Source organism: Hoplias malabaricus, chromosome 18 (assembly GCF_029633855.1).
Source record: "Hoplias malabaricus isolate fHopMal1 chromosome 18, fHopMal1.hap1, whole genome shotgun sequence".
NCBI classification, from domain to species: domain Eukaryota; kingdom Metazoa; phylum Chordata; class Actinopteri; order Characiformes; family Erythrinidae; genus Hoplias; species Hoplias malabaricus.
The window spans coordinates 19,148,469-19,167,825 of record NC_089817.1 but is presented as its reverse complement, the minus strand read 5'-3'; the positions used below and the strand labels follow the sequence as shown (position 1 = coordinate 19,167,825).

Below are 19,357 nucleotides of genomic sequence, written 5' to 3'. Positions count from 1 at the left end.
GCTGATCTCCAATTATACAAATAATCTAGAGTACTGTTAAGTGTGTTTTCCAGAATTACAAAAAATCAGGTAGGTTCTGAACAACAAATCCCAGCAACTCTCACCAGTAAGTCTTTATGGACTTTTTAATAATAAAATTGAGAATATTAGACAACAAACTCAACCCACGGTATTAAATCTGACCTGGCTGCCACCCAATGTGGCTAATATAAAGCATAATGTAATCGTAAAAGAAAGAAAGAATTGCACACTTCATGCAATTCCCACACAACTACTTTAATAAGTACTACCAGCTATTATCAGTTCTCTTTTAACTATAGTAAACTCATCCCTTATCCTGGGGTATGTACCCAAAGCTTTTAAACTAGTAGTTATTAAACCCCTGATCAAGAAACCAAAGCTTGATGCTAGCACATTGTCTAATTACAGGCCTATTTCTAATCTGCCATTTTCTTAAGATCTTAGAAAAAGCCATGGCCCAACAACTTGGCACAGTTATAAGGACCCGTGACTTTCACTGTTACGCAGACGACACGCAGCCAAGCCTGATGACAAACACGTATTAAAGAAAATAGAGGACTGTGTAAAAGACGTGAAAGGCTGGATGTTGCGTAACTTCCTCCTTCTAAACAGCAACAAAACAGAGGTCCTGCTTTTGGATCCAAAGGTGGCAAGAAATAAATGATCAGATTTAATTTAAAATCTTTCCAGTTAAACCTGGTTCAGCCGGAAAACATATTGGCGTCATAATTGACCCAGATTTATCATTTGATCAGCACATACAACAGTGTCACTAGGACAGCTTTTTTAAAGCTTCACAACATTGCCAAGATAAGAAATGACTTATCCCTGCAGGACGCAGAAACATTAGTACATGCCTTTATTACTTCAAGAATTGACTGTTGTAATGCACTACTGTCAGGATGCACAAGCAGAAATTTAAGTAAATTTCAACTAGTTCAAAATGCTGCAGCCAGGGTCCTTACTAAAACTAGAAAATTTGAACATATCAGTCCAATTCTATCATGACTTCATTGGCTGCCTGTTAAATTCTGCATCGATTACAAAATTCTGTTATTAGCGTATAAAGCCCTACATGGGCTCGTGTTACACCCTGTAAAAGGGGGTTAAAGCAATAAAGATGCTCGGACACAGTGCTTCACTCTCAGCAGCTTCATTGAGAATTAATATTTTTGAAAAATATACACAGGTACAAAATATCAGTATAAAAACTGTAACAATCTTGGTCCCAAGACAATATTCCAAAAATTATCTTAGTTACTTTCATTTTTCCTGCACAGGTAAGCAGCAGTCTTATACAGTGTGCAGTACAATTTTCTGTCCTCTCTTTCAGGTGGACTCGAACATGACATGTATGAATTTATAAAAATGGCAGACAAACCAATAAACATAAACATAAAAACCCACGTGTGCTATGTGCTCATTAATAAACATTTTCCCTATTTCTCTTATTACAATGTCTCTTTTACAATAGTTTCTCACTACAAACAGAACAAATACACATACAGAATCTCACCACCGCATGTGCTATGCATAGTCTGGCGGCAAAGTGCTCTCTGCTAGCCACGGACGAAGTGTGCTTAGATTAGCTAGCCGACTAACAGTCTTCTAAACAAAACAAAATAAAACATGAAATAAAGCTTCCAAACATTTGGTGAACCCATTTACAAACAATCAAAATAACAGCGGTAGCATATATATGCCCACAGTTCAAATGCATGCTCATTCCATACCTGAAAAAGGGGGTTAAATCAATAAAGATGCTCGGACACAATGCTTCACTCTCAGCAGCTTCATTGAGAATGAGGCTTCGCGACAGAAGCGGCAATCAATAATAACCAATCAATCATATCACATTAAAACAAAAAGGGCTCAACAAGTCCATCACAGATTGAAACATGACATATATTCTTATGAGTTCCACTGAGGCTTTTTTTACATCATTTATAAACTTATTATTTTTCAAATGAATTATTTAATGTTTGACCATGGCTATTTTACTGCCGAATGAGCATTGATTATTAATCCATACAATGATAACAATCAATCTATCACACACTCCCCCACAAAATTAGATGTTGTCCCGACATCACAATTCTCATAAACCAAGGGTTGTCAAGTCATTATATCTTAGTTGGCTCAAATGTCAGAAGTGATAGTTTCATATTTTATTACATGGGAGGGTATTGCCTATTAATTATTTCACTACATCTAGCGATCTGTTCTCTTCATTCATCATTTTTGGCACTGAATCTGTGTCTAGTATTCTTTTATCCACTGTTTTTCAAACTAAGCTTCCATCTCTGTCCTGAGAGTCCTCTTCCTGTGGCATATTTTCCTGCTGTATTTCAGACTCATCTGTGTTTGCTATGAGCCTTTCTTCAATCAATTCATCATCACTCAAATTTTGTTTCTCCTGAGCACTGTCCTGTTGTGTGTCTGCATGCTCAATAAAAAGGTAAAAAGGGGAAAAACCAGTTACCTCACCTCTTGTGCAGTAATATGCATAGATCAACTTGTTCAGGGATCCTTTCCAGCTTATTTTCTGCTGATCAGTAAGTGTCTTTAACATTTGTAATAGTGTTCGGTTGAAGCGTTCCACCTGCCCGTTTCCTTGTGGGTGATACACCTTGATCATGGTGTATCCGTGCCGGCAGTCCAAACTTCAAGGCATAATCGTTAAATATATGATCAGCCACTGTTTTGGCAGACTTAAAGGTGGTGGCATAAGCCTGGGCCAAATGAGTAAAGTGATCACTGATTACCAAGATATACTTGTATCCACCTTTACACTTGTCCAAGTGAAGAAAATCTATTGACACCAGTTCAAATGGCTGTGTGGTGAAAATACTCGTGAGAGGGGCCCTCGTTTCTATACATGGTGGCTTTTGTTTCAGGCAAGTACAAGTCTTTGTCACATAATGTTCAATATCTTTTTGCATGTAAGGCCAAAAGAACCGATCCCTGACCAGCAATGTTGTTCGGTCAGTGCCTTGATGACCCATTTCATCATGCAGTTCTTTCAGCACAGTGATTTTATACTTCTCAGGTAGTACAAGCTGTGCCTTGTTTGTTGTCTTCCTGCAACGAATGCCATTGTCATCAATATGAAGTATTTCCCATTCACGCAGTAGACACTTACTTTGGGTGCTTAATGTATTGAATTGAAGTCTTGATGGCCTTTCATTTCTCATTTTGCATTGCATTATTGGGCCAATGTTTTCATTGTCTTGCTGTGCTTGCCTAATCTCTGTCACCGGGGATGGTTTGTGTGTCTCTTCACTGACTGCTGTACACTTGAGTGGGGAAAGCATTGTACAGACATTTGCTAAGTTAGATTCCTGGATCTCAACAGCTTGGGTTATTGTTGCCACACAATCTGATCCCACTTCCTCTGTGCACTGTTTGATCGTTTCCTCTATTTTAACATTCATTTTTTATGGGCTATCAGCATCCACATTCTCTCCTCCTGGACGATATCGAATGGTGAAATGGAAGTCTGCGAGCTCTGCCACCCACCTACATCCTGTCGCATTGAGCTTGGCACTCGACAAAATGTAGGTGAGAGGATTGTTGTCAGTGAACACGGTGAACGTAGGCGCATAATAGAGATAGTCTCTGAATTTCTCAGTGACTGCCCACTTTAGTGCAAGGAATTCCAATTTTCCTGAATGGAGGTGATAATTCCGTTCAGCTGCAATCAATGTCCGGGAACCATAAGCCATCACACGGAGCTTATCATCCTGTTGTTGATAAAGAACTGCCCCGAGGCCCTGGTTTGAGGCATCAGCATGGAGGATGAATGGTTTAGAAAACTCTGGGAACCTGAGGATTGGTGGCTCAACCAAACAATCTATTAGGCGTTCCAATATGCACTGGTGTTTTTCAGTCCACACAATTGGCTTATGGGATGGCACAGCTTTGCTCTTTCTTGTAAACTGTCTTGTGTTTGTCCTGTTTCTTCGCACATTATTATCTTCCACTGTGCCTTTCAGTAAATCATAAAGGGGCCCTGCAATACGGGAGAAGTCCTGTATATACTGCCTATAATAGCTTAACAAGCCCATGACAGTCCGCAGCTCTCCCACATTACTTGGCGCCGTATCTTTCAAAGCTCTTACTGCTATGGTGTCACTTGGGTCGATTTTGCTACCCTGTGCTGAAACAATCCTTCCCAACTAGCAAACCTCAGGTTTAAAGAATTCACACTTACTGGGTTTTAGCTTGATTCCGTAGTTCCTCAGCAGTTGGAGCACTTTCCAGACATGATTGACATGATCCTCAAATGAATGACTGTACACTAGAGTGTCATCCAGGTAGTGCACACAGATGTTGTCTCGCACCTCTTCCAGACACTCTTCCATGCAGCATTGGAAGGCTGTGCATTCATTAGGCCCCATGGTGTCACAAATGCAGTCAAAGGCCTGCTGTCTTCATCCATGAAGCCTTGATGGCAGGCCTTTCCCTTGTCCAACAAGGAGAACCATGAGTTGCCACCAAGACTGTCGAGGATGTCCTGCACTCGAGGAATTGGCTGTCTGTCAGGGTGAGTCTTTTTGTTGAGTTCTCAGTAGTCTATACAAAGACGTAAGCTACCATCTTGAGTTGGACTTCTTTACCCATCCTTGTGCAATAAGGTTGTGCAGGTAATTTTTCATCTCCTTATATAGTGGCTTTGGTACTGACAGGTAAGTGCGTGCCACAGGATCCAAATCCTTCAGTGATATTTTCAGTTTCAGTTTTTCGATGTGCCCAATGCCATCATCTGATTTAGAAAAGGAAAAGCATTCCTCATGAAGCATCCCTTTTACCACCAATCTTTCAGGTTCACTCAGATGGCTCAGGTCAATTGGTGGATCCCATGGGGTGTCAGGAAGCTGCTCACTCTCTGCTCTAGTGATGTGTCGGTCGCGAACGAACCAGTTCAAAGAGCCGGCTCTTGAAAGTGAACGATGAGAGCCGGTTCCCATCTTAAGACCGAGCCATTTTTTCTAAGGCTTGTCATTCAACCAATCAGAGAACAACAAGCAAAGGTACCAATCAGCGAAGGGTCATACCACCAAGCAGGGAGGGGAGGGGTGGGTGGCAAACAGGAGGAAAGTGAAAAGGGAGAGCTGAAGGGAGAAAAATGACCGAAAGGAAAAGAAGCAGTATTTTCAAAAACTGGACAGATAAGGACAGGGAGAAGAAACCTTCCAAAAAATAGCTGAAGAAAATGTTAAATCAGTTAAATGTTTGTTGACAGTTGTGGTTGTTTTAATCACTACCGTTGAATGCTGGTGTTTTGCACTTTGCAGAGTATTTGTTTATTTTATTATCCAGAAATGGATGATTATTTAATTTAATAAGCTATTTTGTAATACCTACCTTTTGGGTTGCATTGGCTATATTTCAGAGTTTACAAGTGATTTTTTATTAAGGTGTTTAAATAAAAATCCTGTTATTTATACAATTGAATGTGTTAGTGCAATCAGTGAGTTATTACAAGACAGCCATAAAAACAATTGGCCATTGCAACACTATTTATTATTATTAATATTGAAAAATAATGTTTTGTCCATATAGTCATGTAAAATGTAAGTAATATTGTTCTGTACCAGTGGAAAAAAGTGTTAAAACAAAAAGCCATTTAGGAGCCGAAAGAGCCGGCTCCCCAAAAAGAGCCGAAATTCCCATCGCTACTCTGCTCCCACTTGATTGACTAACACTGGGTGACACTGATTTAGCCTCTCTAATATTGTAGCTGGATACATAGCTTGGACTTACTGTAAGGTACCCACAACAGTTTTTCCTGACAGCTCAATGTCATGATCAGTGGGATTTTGCACATCAAGCGCAATGTAGAGAGGAACACCCTTTCTGATTTTTATTAAAGTTTCACAAAACTCAAGCCCGTCAGGCCACTGAGGGTTTATGTCAGGTTCAAAGAGAAAAGTAGTGTCTTTCTTCAGTGGCTTGGTCAGCACCCTACAGTCAATCTGCACAGAGGTGTGTTTGGGTACAAGGATCTTCTCTTTTGACGTTCTCACAACGTAGTCATGTGATTGGTCAGCAGTCACAAGATCAGTGGGGTTATTCTCATGAAATTAGTCTTATGAGGTGGCATGAGGAATTTTGATAAACAAAATACATTTTAACAAAATAATAAATATAAAATCATCAACATCATTCTGTGGTCTATCTTGCACATGTTTTGAAATGGACATTATACGTATATTTTTTGTTATCTTTAACCACTTATCCAATTCAGGGTCGCGGTGGGTCCAGAGCCTACCTGGAATCATTGGGCGCAAGGCGGGGATACACCCTGGAGGGGGCGCCAGTCCTTCACAGGGCAACACAGACACACACACATTCACACTTACGGTCACTTTTGAGTCACCAATCCACCTGCAACGTGTGTTTTTGGACTGTGGGAGGAAACCGGAGCACCCAGAGGAAACCCACACGGACACGGGGAGAACACACCAACTCCTCACAGACAGTCACCCGGAGCGGGAATCAAACACACAACCTCCAGGTTCAAACTTTAAACACTGGTAGTAAATAAAACAGGGAAATGTGACATTTTTCAGTTAAAGAAATAAAATTAATAAGGGAAAGGAATTTGTCCAACACCAATTTCCTCATCCTCCGCAACAATTTTCAATCACTGTTTAAATCCAAAAGGAACTTAATTTTTCAAGGAATTTTCACAGTAAGGGAAGACATTGGCTGTGACACTCAAGATGGCAACCAGGTAAGCAGCTCCTCTCATATCTCTCTAGATAAAAGTTAAATGTTTGCTTATCACAGTGTGTGCACAACTCTCTGGTACTCATTACCGATACATTAAGTTTCGAACTTAAAAAATAAGTTACAGTTTTTATTTTTGATTATGATATACTATATTAAGGTCTAAATGTAAACAGTGAGTGAAAATCAATAAAGATGCTCGGACACAATGCTTCACTCTCAGCAGCTTCATTGAGAATGAGGCTTCGCGACAGAAGCGCCAATCAATAATAACCAATCAATCATATCACATTAAAACAAAAAGGGCTCAACAAGTCCATCACAGATTGAAACATGACATATATTCTTATGAGTTCCACTGAGGCTTTTTTTACATTATTTATAAACTTATTATTTTTCAAATGAATTATTTAATGTAAACAGTGAATGAAAATTTACCTAGCCTCATGGTGCATCTACAGTTAGCAAAAAACTAACAATCTGATAACAATCAATCAATCACACTCGCTCCTGAATACCATCAAGATACTATTTCCTATTATGAGCCTCCACAATTACTCAAATGACAGAGTACTGAATTTTTAATAGTTCCCATATTTCAGAAGGCCTTAGCTGGGAGAGGAGCTTTTTCTTATAAACCCCCTCCTCCCACCCCCCAACTCTGGAATGATCTTTCAGAAAATGTTCGGGACTCAGACACAGTCGCAATCTTCAAATCTAGGCTAAAAATTCATTTGTTTTAGTTTATCTTTTGGTAGTTAATGCCACAAGGTGGCAGATCCAGGGGGTCCATGGACACAGGCAATTAGAGTAAACTGAGACGCTGGTGCTGTCGTCCCGCTGCTTCACGTGATCACTCAGCATTGTTGACAGTGGAGCGGAGGGATGCCAGTATTTCAGGAAGCTCCCGCGTCTGTGTGTCCTTCTGGTTCTCTCCTTTTAGTTAAAGCTGTCACAGTCAGATCTGCCGGAGTCATTAGCCACACTCTGGAAATGTTCACATTTTCTGCTTTACAAACACCAAACAGATTAAAACTAATTCCATCCCTTTACTTTTCTGAGTAAATGACTGCCCACCTGTCTGGCTGGACACTGATGGATGACTGTCGAGCTCCTGCTCCACGCTTCAGACCAGCTGCCCACGCTCCAGCCACCACCAAGTGCCTTGGACCTGCCCCTACACTGAAGTTTTCACAGACTCCTAACTATTATTACCAGTAGATTGACCAGAGGAGGATAGGTCACCCCTTGTGAGCCTTGGTTCCTCCCAAGGTTTCTTCCTCAGCTGAGGGAATTTTTCCTTTCCACTGTCACCCTTGGCTTGCTCACCTGGGGATTTTTACATCTTTACATTTAATGTCAAAACTCTGTCTTACTGGAATTCTGTGAAGTTGCTTTGTGACAACATCAGTTGTAAAAAACGCTATACAAATACATTTGATTTGATTATAATATACAACTTTCAGTTTTTGAATGGAATTACTGAAATAAATAAACTTTTTCATGATATTCTTATTTTATGACCAGCACCTGTATATGTAAGGGCCTGAGAATTGTGAAAGAGTAAGCAATTAAAAGTAAATTGTGCTTGGTTTTGATGTGCATAAAAGTCTAAAGTTGGTTCTTTAAAGAAACATACACTGACAAGTTCTTTAGGGAACAAATTTTTTCCCCCAAAGAATCCTTTCTGACACTTTTTACAATTGTATGAGTTTATGGTCAAAACACATTGACAAGTTTGATAGCAAATGTCAAAATCTTTCATATGTGTTTGATACATCTGTCAGATAGATATATTTTAAATTATTTGTTTATTTTAATTGTCTTTTGGTGTTCTTCAGTCGGTTTATTCTGCCCCCCTCCCCCATGGCCAACTCCCTCCCTCCCTCCTCCACCCTTCCCTCCCTCACTCTCTCTCTCAGCTTGAGTTTTGTGGGTTACTGAAAGATTTCAGCAGCCACACATAAGAAGATTAGAGGAATTAACGTCATTCTTTTGTCATTATAGGAATAAATTGATATTTGGTTTTAATCGGAGGGAAGGGGGGTGGGTGAGCCCGTGGGTGGTGCCATGGAAGTACAGACCATGCCAGGAAAGCACAGAGTACATAGCACATATTCTGAACTAGTAGGCACACACAGACTCCTGCAGACCTTGTGGTGCTGATCGAGAGGATTTTAAATGGTAGGTCTGCCAACTACCATGTATGCGTGGACATCCACAGAGCATTTGATAGCACTATGTTGATAGTGTGAGGCAAGGGGAGGAATGGGATCTGCCTAGAGATGGAAGAGATTGATGGATGAAGGGCGCATCCAAGTAACGCTGATCCCAAGCCAGATCTTTTGACCAGGGAGCCGGTATCTTCCTCTCCCTTTAGCCATGAAGCTAACAGCAGTGGCCCTGAGGCTGCTCAGCTTGGCCTGTCTTTGTCCTGCTGTCCAGCTCAGCGAGAGCCAGTTCCCCAGCCGCCGTAAAAACAAGGACGTCTTTCTGGGGGAGAACACTCGGCACAAACACGGAGGGTGAGGCTGTTTCTGATAAACTTGCATTTAGAATGGGCCTTTGATCTTGGTGTGCAACAATTTTAATGGTTCAAATGATATGGTTTTAGATTATATCTATAGAACTTAACTCTATTACTATCACTTTTCACTCTTTATCCTCAAGCTTAACGGAAAATCCTAGCCCTAACTTTAATCAAACTCTAAACATGTAACATTGATACTTAAACTATAATTACTGTGACTCTAACCATAACCATAAAAGTACAGTAAGCCAAAAAATGTAACAGTGATTCTAAATGTAATCCTGTAACTATTTTCTTAACCATGTGATTCTAATTTAATAATAAATGCAATACAAGCTTTAATTCTAAACCATGTCTGAGACCCTAACCACAACTCCAATTATGATGCTAACCTTAACTGTGAATGAAACCTAATAATGTGACTATAGGTAGATGATCAATATCAAATTTTCCAAATTAGTGTATAAGTGGAACTCCACATAGATGGTAATTGGAGCATACATTCTGAAATGAATGCTCAAACAGATCTGATATTACTATTAATTACAAGCATTTGGTGTGTAAGGACAAAGAAACAACCACTAAGCCATGAAGACCCATGTTTCTTTTATGTCTTGAGAGGAGAATTTGTATTGAAAGTGCTGATAAGTGATCATAATAATAGTATATGATAAAAGAAATCTATATTTCCAGGCAATATTATTCTAAATCTGAGTTGATACACATAGACAGTGATCTCGTCATTATAAAAATTCTTAAGTTTTATTAAATTGTTGAAAAATTAGATGAACAGCTTGAAAGAAAGGCTTCATGTGTAGGATAGATTTCATTATGCTATGTTTATTAAACCTGGTGCAAGTATCTTTTGATTGTACAAAGTGTTAGCAATTTATTTATTTATTTATTTATTTATTTTTGTCTTCCTGCCTAGCAACAGTTGTGCGATTGGTCAAGGACTTATCTCCAGCAAACCCAAAACCAGTATTATTCTGTGCAGCTGATTGGCTGATATTAGTCTGTTGGAACAAATAAACTGGAACCCATTGGTTTCAGCACTTTAGCCTTAGTTTGTTTTTATTCATTTTCTGTCACATACTTCATGTTTGCTGCTATTGTGTGTTTTTTAAATGCATAACACCAGTAAATCATTGTACATCTTGTTGTGATTTTCCAGAAGTTGCAAATAAAATGCTTTTATAATCTGAAAAGTATATTAAAATAACCTTCCAAACACAAGCACTCCTCGTTCTAAACAAGTATAACATTTCCCAGAAATCCCCAGTCCAAATCAAACCTGACGGGAGTGGTTGTGCCTCATTGGTCACACTCCAAGTGCCCACCATTGTCAAGGCACACCTAGCAGGATTTGTACGACTCATGTGGACAATGAGTAGGACTCAGTGGCCATGTGTGGACATAGCCCTCCTGCTAAGAGCTAATGGTTCCAAAATTAGTAGTGGACTGGAAATACCTGGATGTGAGATATGGGCCATTTTAAGTCACTGCAGGATTCAATATAGCTCCTCTGAAGTGGAGACTTCAAAATTCAGACAGAGCTGATTTTTAGTCATTTCTAGTTCTTAGCAGTTAGCCCTGGGGTCAACTGAACGATTCAAAATAACATAATGCAGATGCAGGTGAGGTAACAGTCTGGTTGGTTATTTAAACAACAAAAGAAACTGAGATCTCTGTGACTACAGACAAAGCTCAGTCAAAGTACACTTTGAGTGATATATAATGTGATCTTTTTCTCGTCATTATAAAAATTCTTAAGTTTTCATTAAGTTGTTGAAAAATTCAAGCCACGGTTCAACTGAAAGACCTGGGGCACTACTCCACTTCCATGCCACTGTTGCCATTTCAGCCTGCACAGTCACACCACCACTGTGTAAACCCAGATCACATGGGTCTGTTTAAACTAAGCACTTTATGAAAAGGACACAGGTGTAAAATGTATGCCCACCTCTCAATAAAGGTGGGATGCATGGCAATGGTACACATGCTACAATATAAATAAAACAGTGAAAGATAGTTAAATATTAGTAGTTAAAAATTTTTAAAATTTAAATATTTTTATGCAAGGCAGCATGCCTTATTTGATTCCTTTTTAGTGTTGGTATCTCCAAAATACATGGAAACAGCATACATAATATTTTGGATGCCATTATACTGGTATAAACAGTGTGACCCTGCAGTGTGACCATCTAAACCATCACCAGGCCAGCACTAACAAGACCATAGTATTAATGCTGGTCTTTTAAGTTAAGTTTTCAGTGGAGGCAGCATTATTTGCTAGTCTTCAAACTTTTGGTTTACATCTCTGACTCCTCTTCATGTTAGGAAACAAAAAATGTACCGCGAAGTAATGGCAAAGTTGCATTAGAGATTCTGTACTAAACTACTTCTGTGTTTGGAACCTGCTATGGAGCATAAACTGCTTCATTTGTGGACTTTTTCTAAACAAGTACAAATAATAAATACTCACTTTCATGAATAATGTTTGTTATCCTTTGGTGATACATATTACTTATTGCTTTTTTAACACTCATTCTTTGAATTATTTCAGGAGAATAGATTTTAAAATGAAGAAGTCTGACAGCACCAAGTCTCTGCTGATTAAATCAGAGCAGCTTCTGCGCATTGAAGACCATGACTTTGCCATGAGACCTGGATTTGGAGGTGAGTAACATACTATACTTTATTTAATCTCATTACTTACACTCGTTACATAGCATTTTTTGTTGATTGGCTAATGTAAAGATGCTTTTATCTACGATGAGGATACAGAGTTCATCTCATAGACAGACATTTGGTGTGAGTGATTCCTTTAAAAATTTTGTCTCATTTTTATTTCCATGCATAAACTGATTGGGATGGGGTAAGAGAAAGAGTGTGTGAATGTGTGTGTGTGTGTGTGTGTGAGAGAGAGAGGGGGGGGGGGGGGGGGCAAGCTTTTCAACCCTGGTCCTGGAGACACCCAGCCTTGCTCATTTATTGCTTTCCCTTCTCCCAGCACATCTGAATTAACTAACTTGTTATTGAACAGGTTGCAGTGATAGTGTTTAAGCTAGAAAACCACTAAAATGTGCAAGGCAGAGTGCATCCAGAAGTAGGGTTGAGAAAATTAAATTTAAGCATAAATGTCATGAAGGACTTTTGTTAAGTCATGCTCTTGTTGGGTTTATTGAGGTATAAACATTGATTACTAACTTTATGTGAAGCTGTAATTAATTGACATAGGATATTTTACATCTTATCCTGTGTATGATTACAATTAACATTAAGTCATTCTGTCATTTTAACTAGCATTCTCCGAAATTCCCACTCAATGTTTTTAGAATTTAGAACATTTTTTGTACTGATGCATACACTGCATGTTTGAGCAGCATTAGACCTCGAGCAAAATAACATTAGTGACCCTGCATCTCCCTGAGTTAACTTCTCTCAAGCTGCTTAAACAGTGCTTGTTGAGTTGCAGGTGAGTGCTGAGTAACTAGACTTTCCTGGCACCATGAGCCAGTGAGTGAAATGTGGGTTACAGTGTCATATCCTGCAGGTCCAAAAAATGTCCTCCAAAAATACATGTTGACCCAGATCAGCTGTAGTGCCAAGCAAACAATGTGTACTGAGCACACAGATGTGTGTATTTTTATTTATTTATTTGATGTGCAGTAATCTGGATTATAAACGCAGGCTGTCTCTCAGAGCCCAGAGAGAAAAACGTTCCATTATACAGACCAATCAGAGGCCTCGGAGAAAGGGCCAGAGTGGAGATTCGGTCAATAACGTTATGCTAAGATTATGTCCTATAAATATTTTTTCTTCTGTGTTTGGGTCTGTTCAGATTGTCTACAATGCAGGTTAATTGCAAGTAAAATGTGTATATGCATGCATTTACTGCATTTACTTCTTTCAGTCAGGTGAATTCTGTCTGCATGCATGCACCAGTCACACAAATTCAATAGTTAAACACAAGTTATAAAATAAAAATAAAAGAAGTTAGGATTTTTATATTAGCCAACACTTGGCACTAGGGATGGTGAGGTTAGTAGCATGTTTAGCTGCTCCAGGATGACCCATTTCATCTCGTGCTTTTCCATGAGGACTACACAAAGTTGTGTGTATATAATTTAACATATGTCCATGATGTGCACCCAGTTTGTAAAATCTCCATAGAAAAGAAAGAAATGCTCTAAACAGGTGTTCTTAACTTGAGGTTTGCAGGCTTCTTCGTGTCTAGATGTGGTCCCAAAACTATTGTTAATGTGTTTCTATGAAAAATGTACTAAGGCCAACTGATGTGCTTATGGAATTATTGATGTGCTATGGATTACTGATGTGCTTATAGAATTGTTTAACTTTCTTTATACATATATATAGAATATATATTTTTAATAAGTAAAATATTTTCTTTCACTTCTTTGTTTGGTGAAAAGGAAACATCCAGAGCCTCTGAATTTCCTGAATTGCCTTGACTTCTGTTTATATGTAATGGTCCAGTTCACCCACAAACCAGGTGCAAATTGAAAACAAGAAAATATGATCAGGCATATCTCAAAGCAAGCTCATACCAGTCACTGAATAAATTAAATATGTCTAAATTAAATATGATTACATTTTTGCTGAGCAAATGTGCAGGTTTTAGGCTGTTTTATAATTTATTTTTTTTGTGTAGGGAAGCAATTAGGAGCCAATATGTTTAAAAATGACTTATCATCTTTATCAGCACATTCACTTTATTTTTGTATTGTTTTTCTATAAGCAGTTTTCTATGAATGTATAAATAACTTACAGTGGAGCTTGGAAGTAAAAGATGTGTACTTGTGTCAAAGGGTGAGATGAAAGGGGCGTACGAAAATATTCTGATCTACAAAAGTGGGGCACAGCAGAAAAATTAATGAACCACTGCTCTAGTGTATGCAGATGTTATACTGAAAAGATGTACACTTTTCATTGTAAATAGGCTGATTATGGCATTTTTGTTTTAGATAAATGGTCTTAAACATGTTAGTGTATGTTCAGTTTACCTCAAACTGGCAACCTGGTTGATCTTCTCATCTGGGGAGAGGGAGGAGACAGACAGATTTCTCTATTGTTTTAAAAAATGTACTGTAGTTCTCATTTTAAATGCTTGGTTGATTGCTCCTATAAATGCTGTATTTTTCCTCACTCATCTGCCAAAACAAAACAGAAGCACTGACGTGGTTGATGTGGGTCAATGCTTATTGCTATCAGGAGATGCACACACTACAAGTAACATATGGTTATGTTTGTGTCTCTTTAACCATCTGTGGTTTGAGTGATTAAGACGACATGTACCTCTTTCATACCTGTATTTTATGCTGGCCACTTATGATCAGATCAACCAAACAAAATGCATTTACACTGTCCATATAGAGTTACTCAAGTGGAAATATGGCAGTTGGGAGGAGGGACAGTGCATGTATTTTCATGGAGATATGCAAAGGCAAGAAAGGAATTGTGTGTCATTAAAATCTGCCACAATTCTTTCCCACCAATCTTGACTTCCATGTCAGGTTCATGCCTCTGGATTGTTGTGGCAGTGATCCTGAACACTGCAAAAATCACAGTGGCTGCAAGACACAACTTTTTCTTTGCCAGTGCAGGCAAATTTAAATATTATGGTTTTAGAATGAATAATAAAAATGATAGTAGCATGTACAAAACCATATTTACAATCAGTTAGAGGAAGTATTGTCTTCAAAATAATGCCAAATATTTTGAGAACCAAAAAGCAGAATCCATAATGCAGAAATTACATTTAAACGATTATTTCCATATTTTATTTTCCATTATATATTTTACATATATAAAAATCAAATTTTGCTGTTTTATTTACCCTTTACACAGTTATGTGTATCTTACTTTTAGAAACATCCAGAAATTATATACATTTCAATATCACTGCATTTGAGGGTTGCTCAATGCTGTTACAGCTCCTCTCCTGAGGACTTCACAACAATCAAAATGTAAAAGATGTCAGCAGAAACGTAAAAAGAATCTCATCTGGCCAGGCTTGGGACACATTTGAATGTTTTAAACAGTATCCAGTCAACGTATATGCTGATATTACCTAGACAGACAACTAATGTTAATGACTATAATTTTTTAAATAATGAATTAATCTTGGTTTTTTAAATGTGTGATTCATTTAGTTTGATCTGGTCTTTCTGGTTCTGGCCAGATTTCTTGTTTATCGCAGCCTCATTTGCTTAAAAGTACACACACAACAGTCATTGTTATTGTAGATTACATTTGTGGATATTAACGGTTTCTATTTGTAACCATCTTATAAGTAAGTTACAAAATGCTTTTTGTCCCTGCAACAGCCCTAAGCCCACAATCTGTATTTTGACATTACCATTCTAGAATGTTGTTACAAATATATGATCCACATATCAAAACAAATCTGCAGGATATCATGTACCCAAAAATGTCATACAAATTTCGATCAACTACTCAAACTCAGTAAACAACCAACAAATAAATAAATAGCTAAAATCACTAGATTCAAATCTAAGGAAAAACGTAAGTGAACGTGATTCACAGATCACAACAATCAGCATTACTTTATATTTCAAATCAATATTTAACCCAACTACCATTACATCAACACACATCTTCATAAGTTAGCAATTGGTTAACTTGAAAATATGAATTCTGTTTTGCAGTTTGTGATAATATGTATGAGTCATTTTTCCATCTTCAGGCATGTGTCCATTAATGTCCAAAAGTGTCCGTAGGTGTGAGTGTGTGAGTGAATGTGTGTCTGTGTGTGTGTGTGTGTGTGTGTGTGTGTGTGTCTGTGTTGCCCTGTGAAGAACTGGCGCCCCCTCCAGGGTGTATTCACACCTTGCGCCCAATGATTCCAGGTAGGCTCTGGACCCACCGCGACCCTAAATTGGATAAGCGGTTACAGATAATGAATGAATGAAAGAATAAAAGATTTTAATAATTTCGGAGCTAAGCTTTCTAAATTTCAACCACAGTCACACATGTAGTGTGCACTGATACATTTCCCAACAGGATGAATTTATTACACACAATGAATTTCCTGAAAGCTTTTCACAATATTATTAATAGTAGATAGTGAAAGACCTAAACTCTTTGCAATCTTGCACTGAGAGATTAACTATTTAATAATTCTTTAACATGAGCCACTGGCACAAGCTCCTTATGTGTCTTAAAATTGTTCTCCTTTTTTTTTTTTTTTTGGTGTGCAAAGGTGAGACATGAAATGATTTTTGTCAGGATCAAAGGATGCAATGGTAAAAACAGCAGTGCCAGTCACAAAATTGGAATCCTCAAATGGCAGTGCGGGTAGCAAGGAGCTCATTAGACCTAAGTGAGGTGATTGGCCAAGTGCAATGTGGAAGAGCAGGCCTTGGGTCAGGTGGTTTGTGGAAACTTTTTGTAAGGCAACATAACCCTTATCATGACAAAGCAGTTATATTTTGCATATTTTGGTCACCTATCACTGGTCTTCAAAATCCAACACCCTGATTACCTATTAGTCTTGCTGGGCAAGGTCAACTGGCAGAACAGTGCAGTCATTTGTCAAAGCATAAAAGAGGCCTCAAGTGAATTTTACATGTGTTAGGCAAAATGATGGAGAACAAAAACACAGAGGAAAAGAAGAGAGAATTAAAAGGAGCCTTAGCAGGCCACAGAGGCTGGACAAGGACAATAAGAAGGAAGAGGGACAGTGGTGCAGCATGTAGTGTCACAGTCACACAGCTCCAGGGAACAAGAGGTTGTGGGTTCAAGCCCTCCTCTGGGTGACTGTCTGTGAGGAGTTTGGTGTGTTCTCCATTCTCTTTGTGGGTCTACTCCGGGTGCTCTGGTTTCCTCCCACGGTCCAAAAACACACGTTGGTAGGTGGATTGGCAACTCAAAAGTGCCCATAGATGTGAGTGAATGTGTCTGTGTGTCACCCTGTTAAGGACTGGCGCCCCCTCCGGGGTGTGTTCCTGCCTTGCGCCCAGTGATTCCGGGCCTGAACTGGATAAGCGGTTACAGACAATGAATAAATGAATGAAAGAAGAATTAGTTCTTATTTTAGTTCTTAAATTATAATGTCTTTCACAAACCCAAGGACACCCTTTACAATCATAAGTAGGGTGTCAGGGTGGTGTGAGGAGTAGATTTAAAGGATGCAGACACACTCGCTACAAACACGGAAAGGTTTAATAATGAAATAACAAAACAAACTTTACGAGAAACACGAGATAACATTTACTTGACTGGGGAATGAAACAAACGAACTAGATTAGAAACACGAAGACTACGAAAACATTTAGGAAACAAAACGAGCAAGAGATCAACAGAATTCACAATGAAACAAACAAACTCAAATGAATAAAATGACCGATACCAGGAAGTGAGGGAAGAGGGCTTAAATACATGAACTTAACAAGAGACACCTGACACAGATAACGAAGAACAATTACAGAGAGGCGGAACAAGAGGTGGAGCTAGAGTGAATATAAACAAAGCCATGTGCGGAGATAGAAAAACAACAAACAGAGCCACATGGAAGGAGGAAAACAACCAGAAAGTGTCAAGGTGTGATAGACGCCCCCCCCAAGACGCGCAACTCCCGGAGCGCGAAAAACTAGACTCTCCAGGAGCTGGCGCAGGAGGGGGCCAGAAGAACAAGAAAGTTTCAAAAATGAAACTAGAAAATTTAGGATGGAACAGGAAATGGAAATGGTGATACGGGACGGGACTTAAACGGACACTTGACTAAACTAGAGAGAAGAGACTGATAACGAGAGAAGACAGGAGAAAACACACGTGACAAGACTGGGAACTGGACATGACTAAAAGGGAATTGGACATGAGACTGGACAGATGGTTTAATAGGGTACTGGACTGGGCTTACAGGATACTGGACAGGACTAGGCAGGGGAACAGGAGCAGATAAACGTGACTGGACTTGGGACAAGACGGGAGCAGAAACAGGGTACTGACATTTAGACTGGACAGAGGATCTAACTGGGAACTGGAAAGAGTTAGGAAACTGGACTTGAGGCAAGGGAACAGGGACCAAGACATTAACAGGGATAGAGATGAATATAGTGACAGGGACTGGAATTGAAAGAAAGGCAGACAAAGGCACAGGGACAAGGACAGAGACAGGAACCAAGACAGGAACAGACACTGGAACAAAAATCACAGGGTACCCAGGGCTGGCAAATGTCCATGGAAATGTCTGCGGGACCAGCCTGGGCACAGTTCTGGGGATCGGCCCCGAAGTCCTTGGGGCCGTCCTACGGGTATGACCGGGAGCGGCCGTAGCCCCAGTCTCGGGGGCAGAAACGGCCGTAGTCACAGTCTCAGGGGCAGAAACGGCCTTAGCCACAGTCTCAGGGGCAGAAACGGCCTTAGCCACAGTCTCAGGGGCAGAAATGGCCTTAGCCACAGTCTCAGGGGCAGAAACGGCCTTAGCCACAGTCTCAGGGGCAGAAACGGCCTTAGCCACAGTCTCAGGGGCAGAAACGGCCGTAGCCACAGTCTCAGAGATAGGAGCAGCTGAGGGAGCCGTACTCACGGAGACTGGAGACCCTGCGACGACGTCCACGGAGACAGGGGAACCTGCAGTGACGTCCAAGGAGGCAGGCGGAACTGCGACGACGTCCACGGAGGCAGACGGAACTGCGACGACGTCCACGGAAACAGAAGAGGCGGGCGTCGCTCTTTCGAAGACAGGAGAGGCGGACGCCGCCTTCAAGGAGAGCTCCAGGCGTGCCATGAGGCCTGTAAGCTTCTCCTGGAGGTCAGGAGTGAGCGCAGAGCAGTGCTTAGGAACTGGGGTCCTAGCGACGACGTCCATGGAAACAGAGGAATCTGCGACGTCGTCCATGGAGACAGGCGCGGCCGTAAGTGTTGCGCTGAAGCCGCTCTTAACGCCTCCTCCACGGGATCTTTGGGGCCTGTGCGCAACGGAGTCCGGCGAATTACACCTCTCCTAAATGGGTAGTCCGTGCTAGCTGTGTCCATCTTTTGATCGGTCATTCTGTCAGGGTGGTGTGAGGAGTAGATTTAAAG

General features: G+C 39.9%; 1 protein-coding gene across 3 annotated transcripts in view; it reads left to right on the top strand.

Annotated features, from left to right (window-relative positions):
• Positions 1 to 11,857: 11,857 nt before the first annotated feature.
• gabrr3a (gamma-aminobutyric acid type A receptor subunit rho3a) overlaps positions 11,858 to 19,357 on the top strand; it is a 57,957-nt gene continuing 50,457 nt past the window's right edge. For 2 of the 3 annotated variants that reach the window (XM_066650957.1, XM_066650956.1), the window contains exon 1: positions 11,858 to 11,965. In XM_066650957.1, coding sequence (XP_066507054.1) covers positions 11,869 to 11,965 — 97 coding nt within the window. In that variant the 5' untranslated portion in view covers positions 11,858 to 11,868. Of the gene's footprint in view, positions 11,966 to 19,095; positions 19,189 to 19,357 lie in introns of those variants that run through there. The other variant, XM_066650958.1, reaches the window with a different exon arrangement.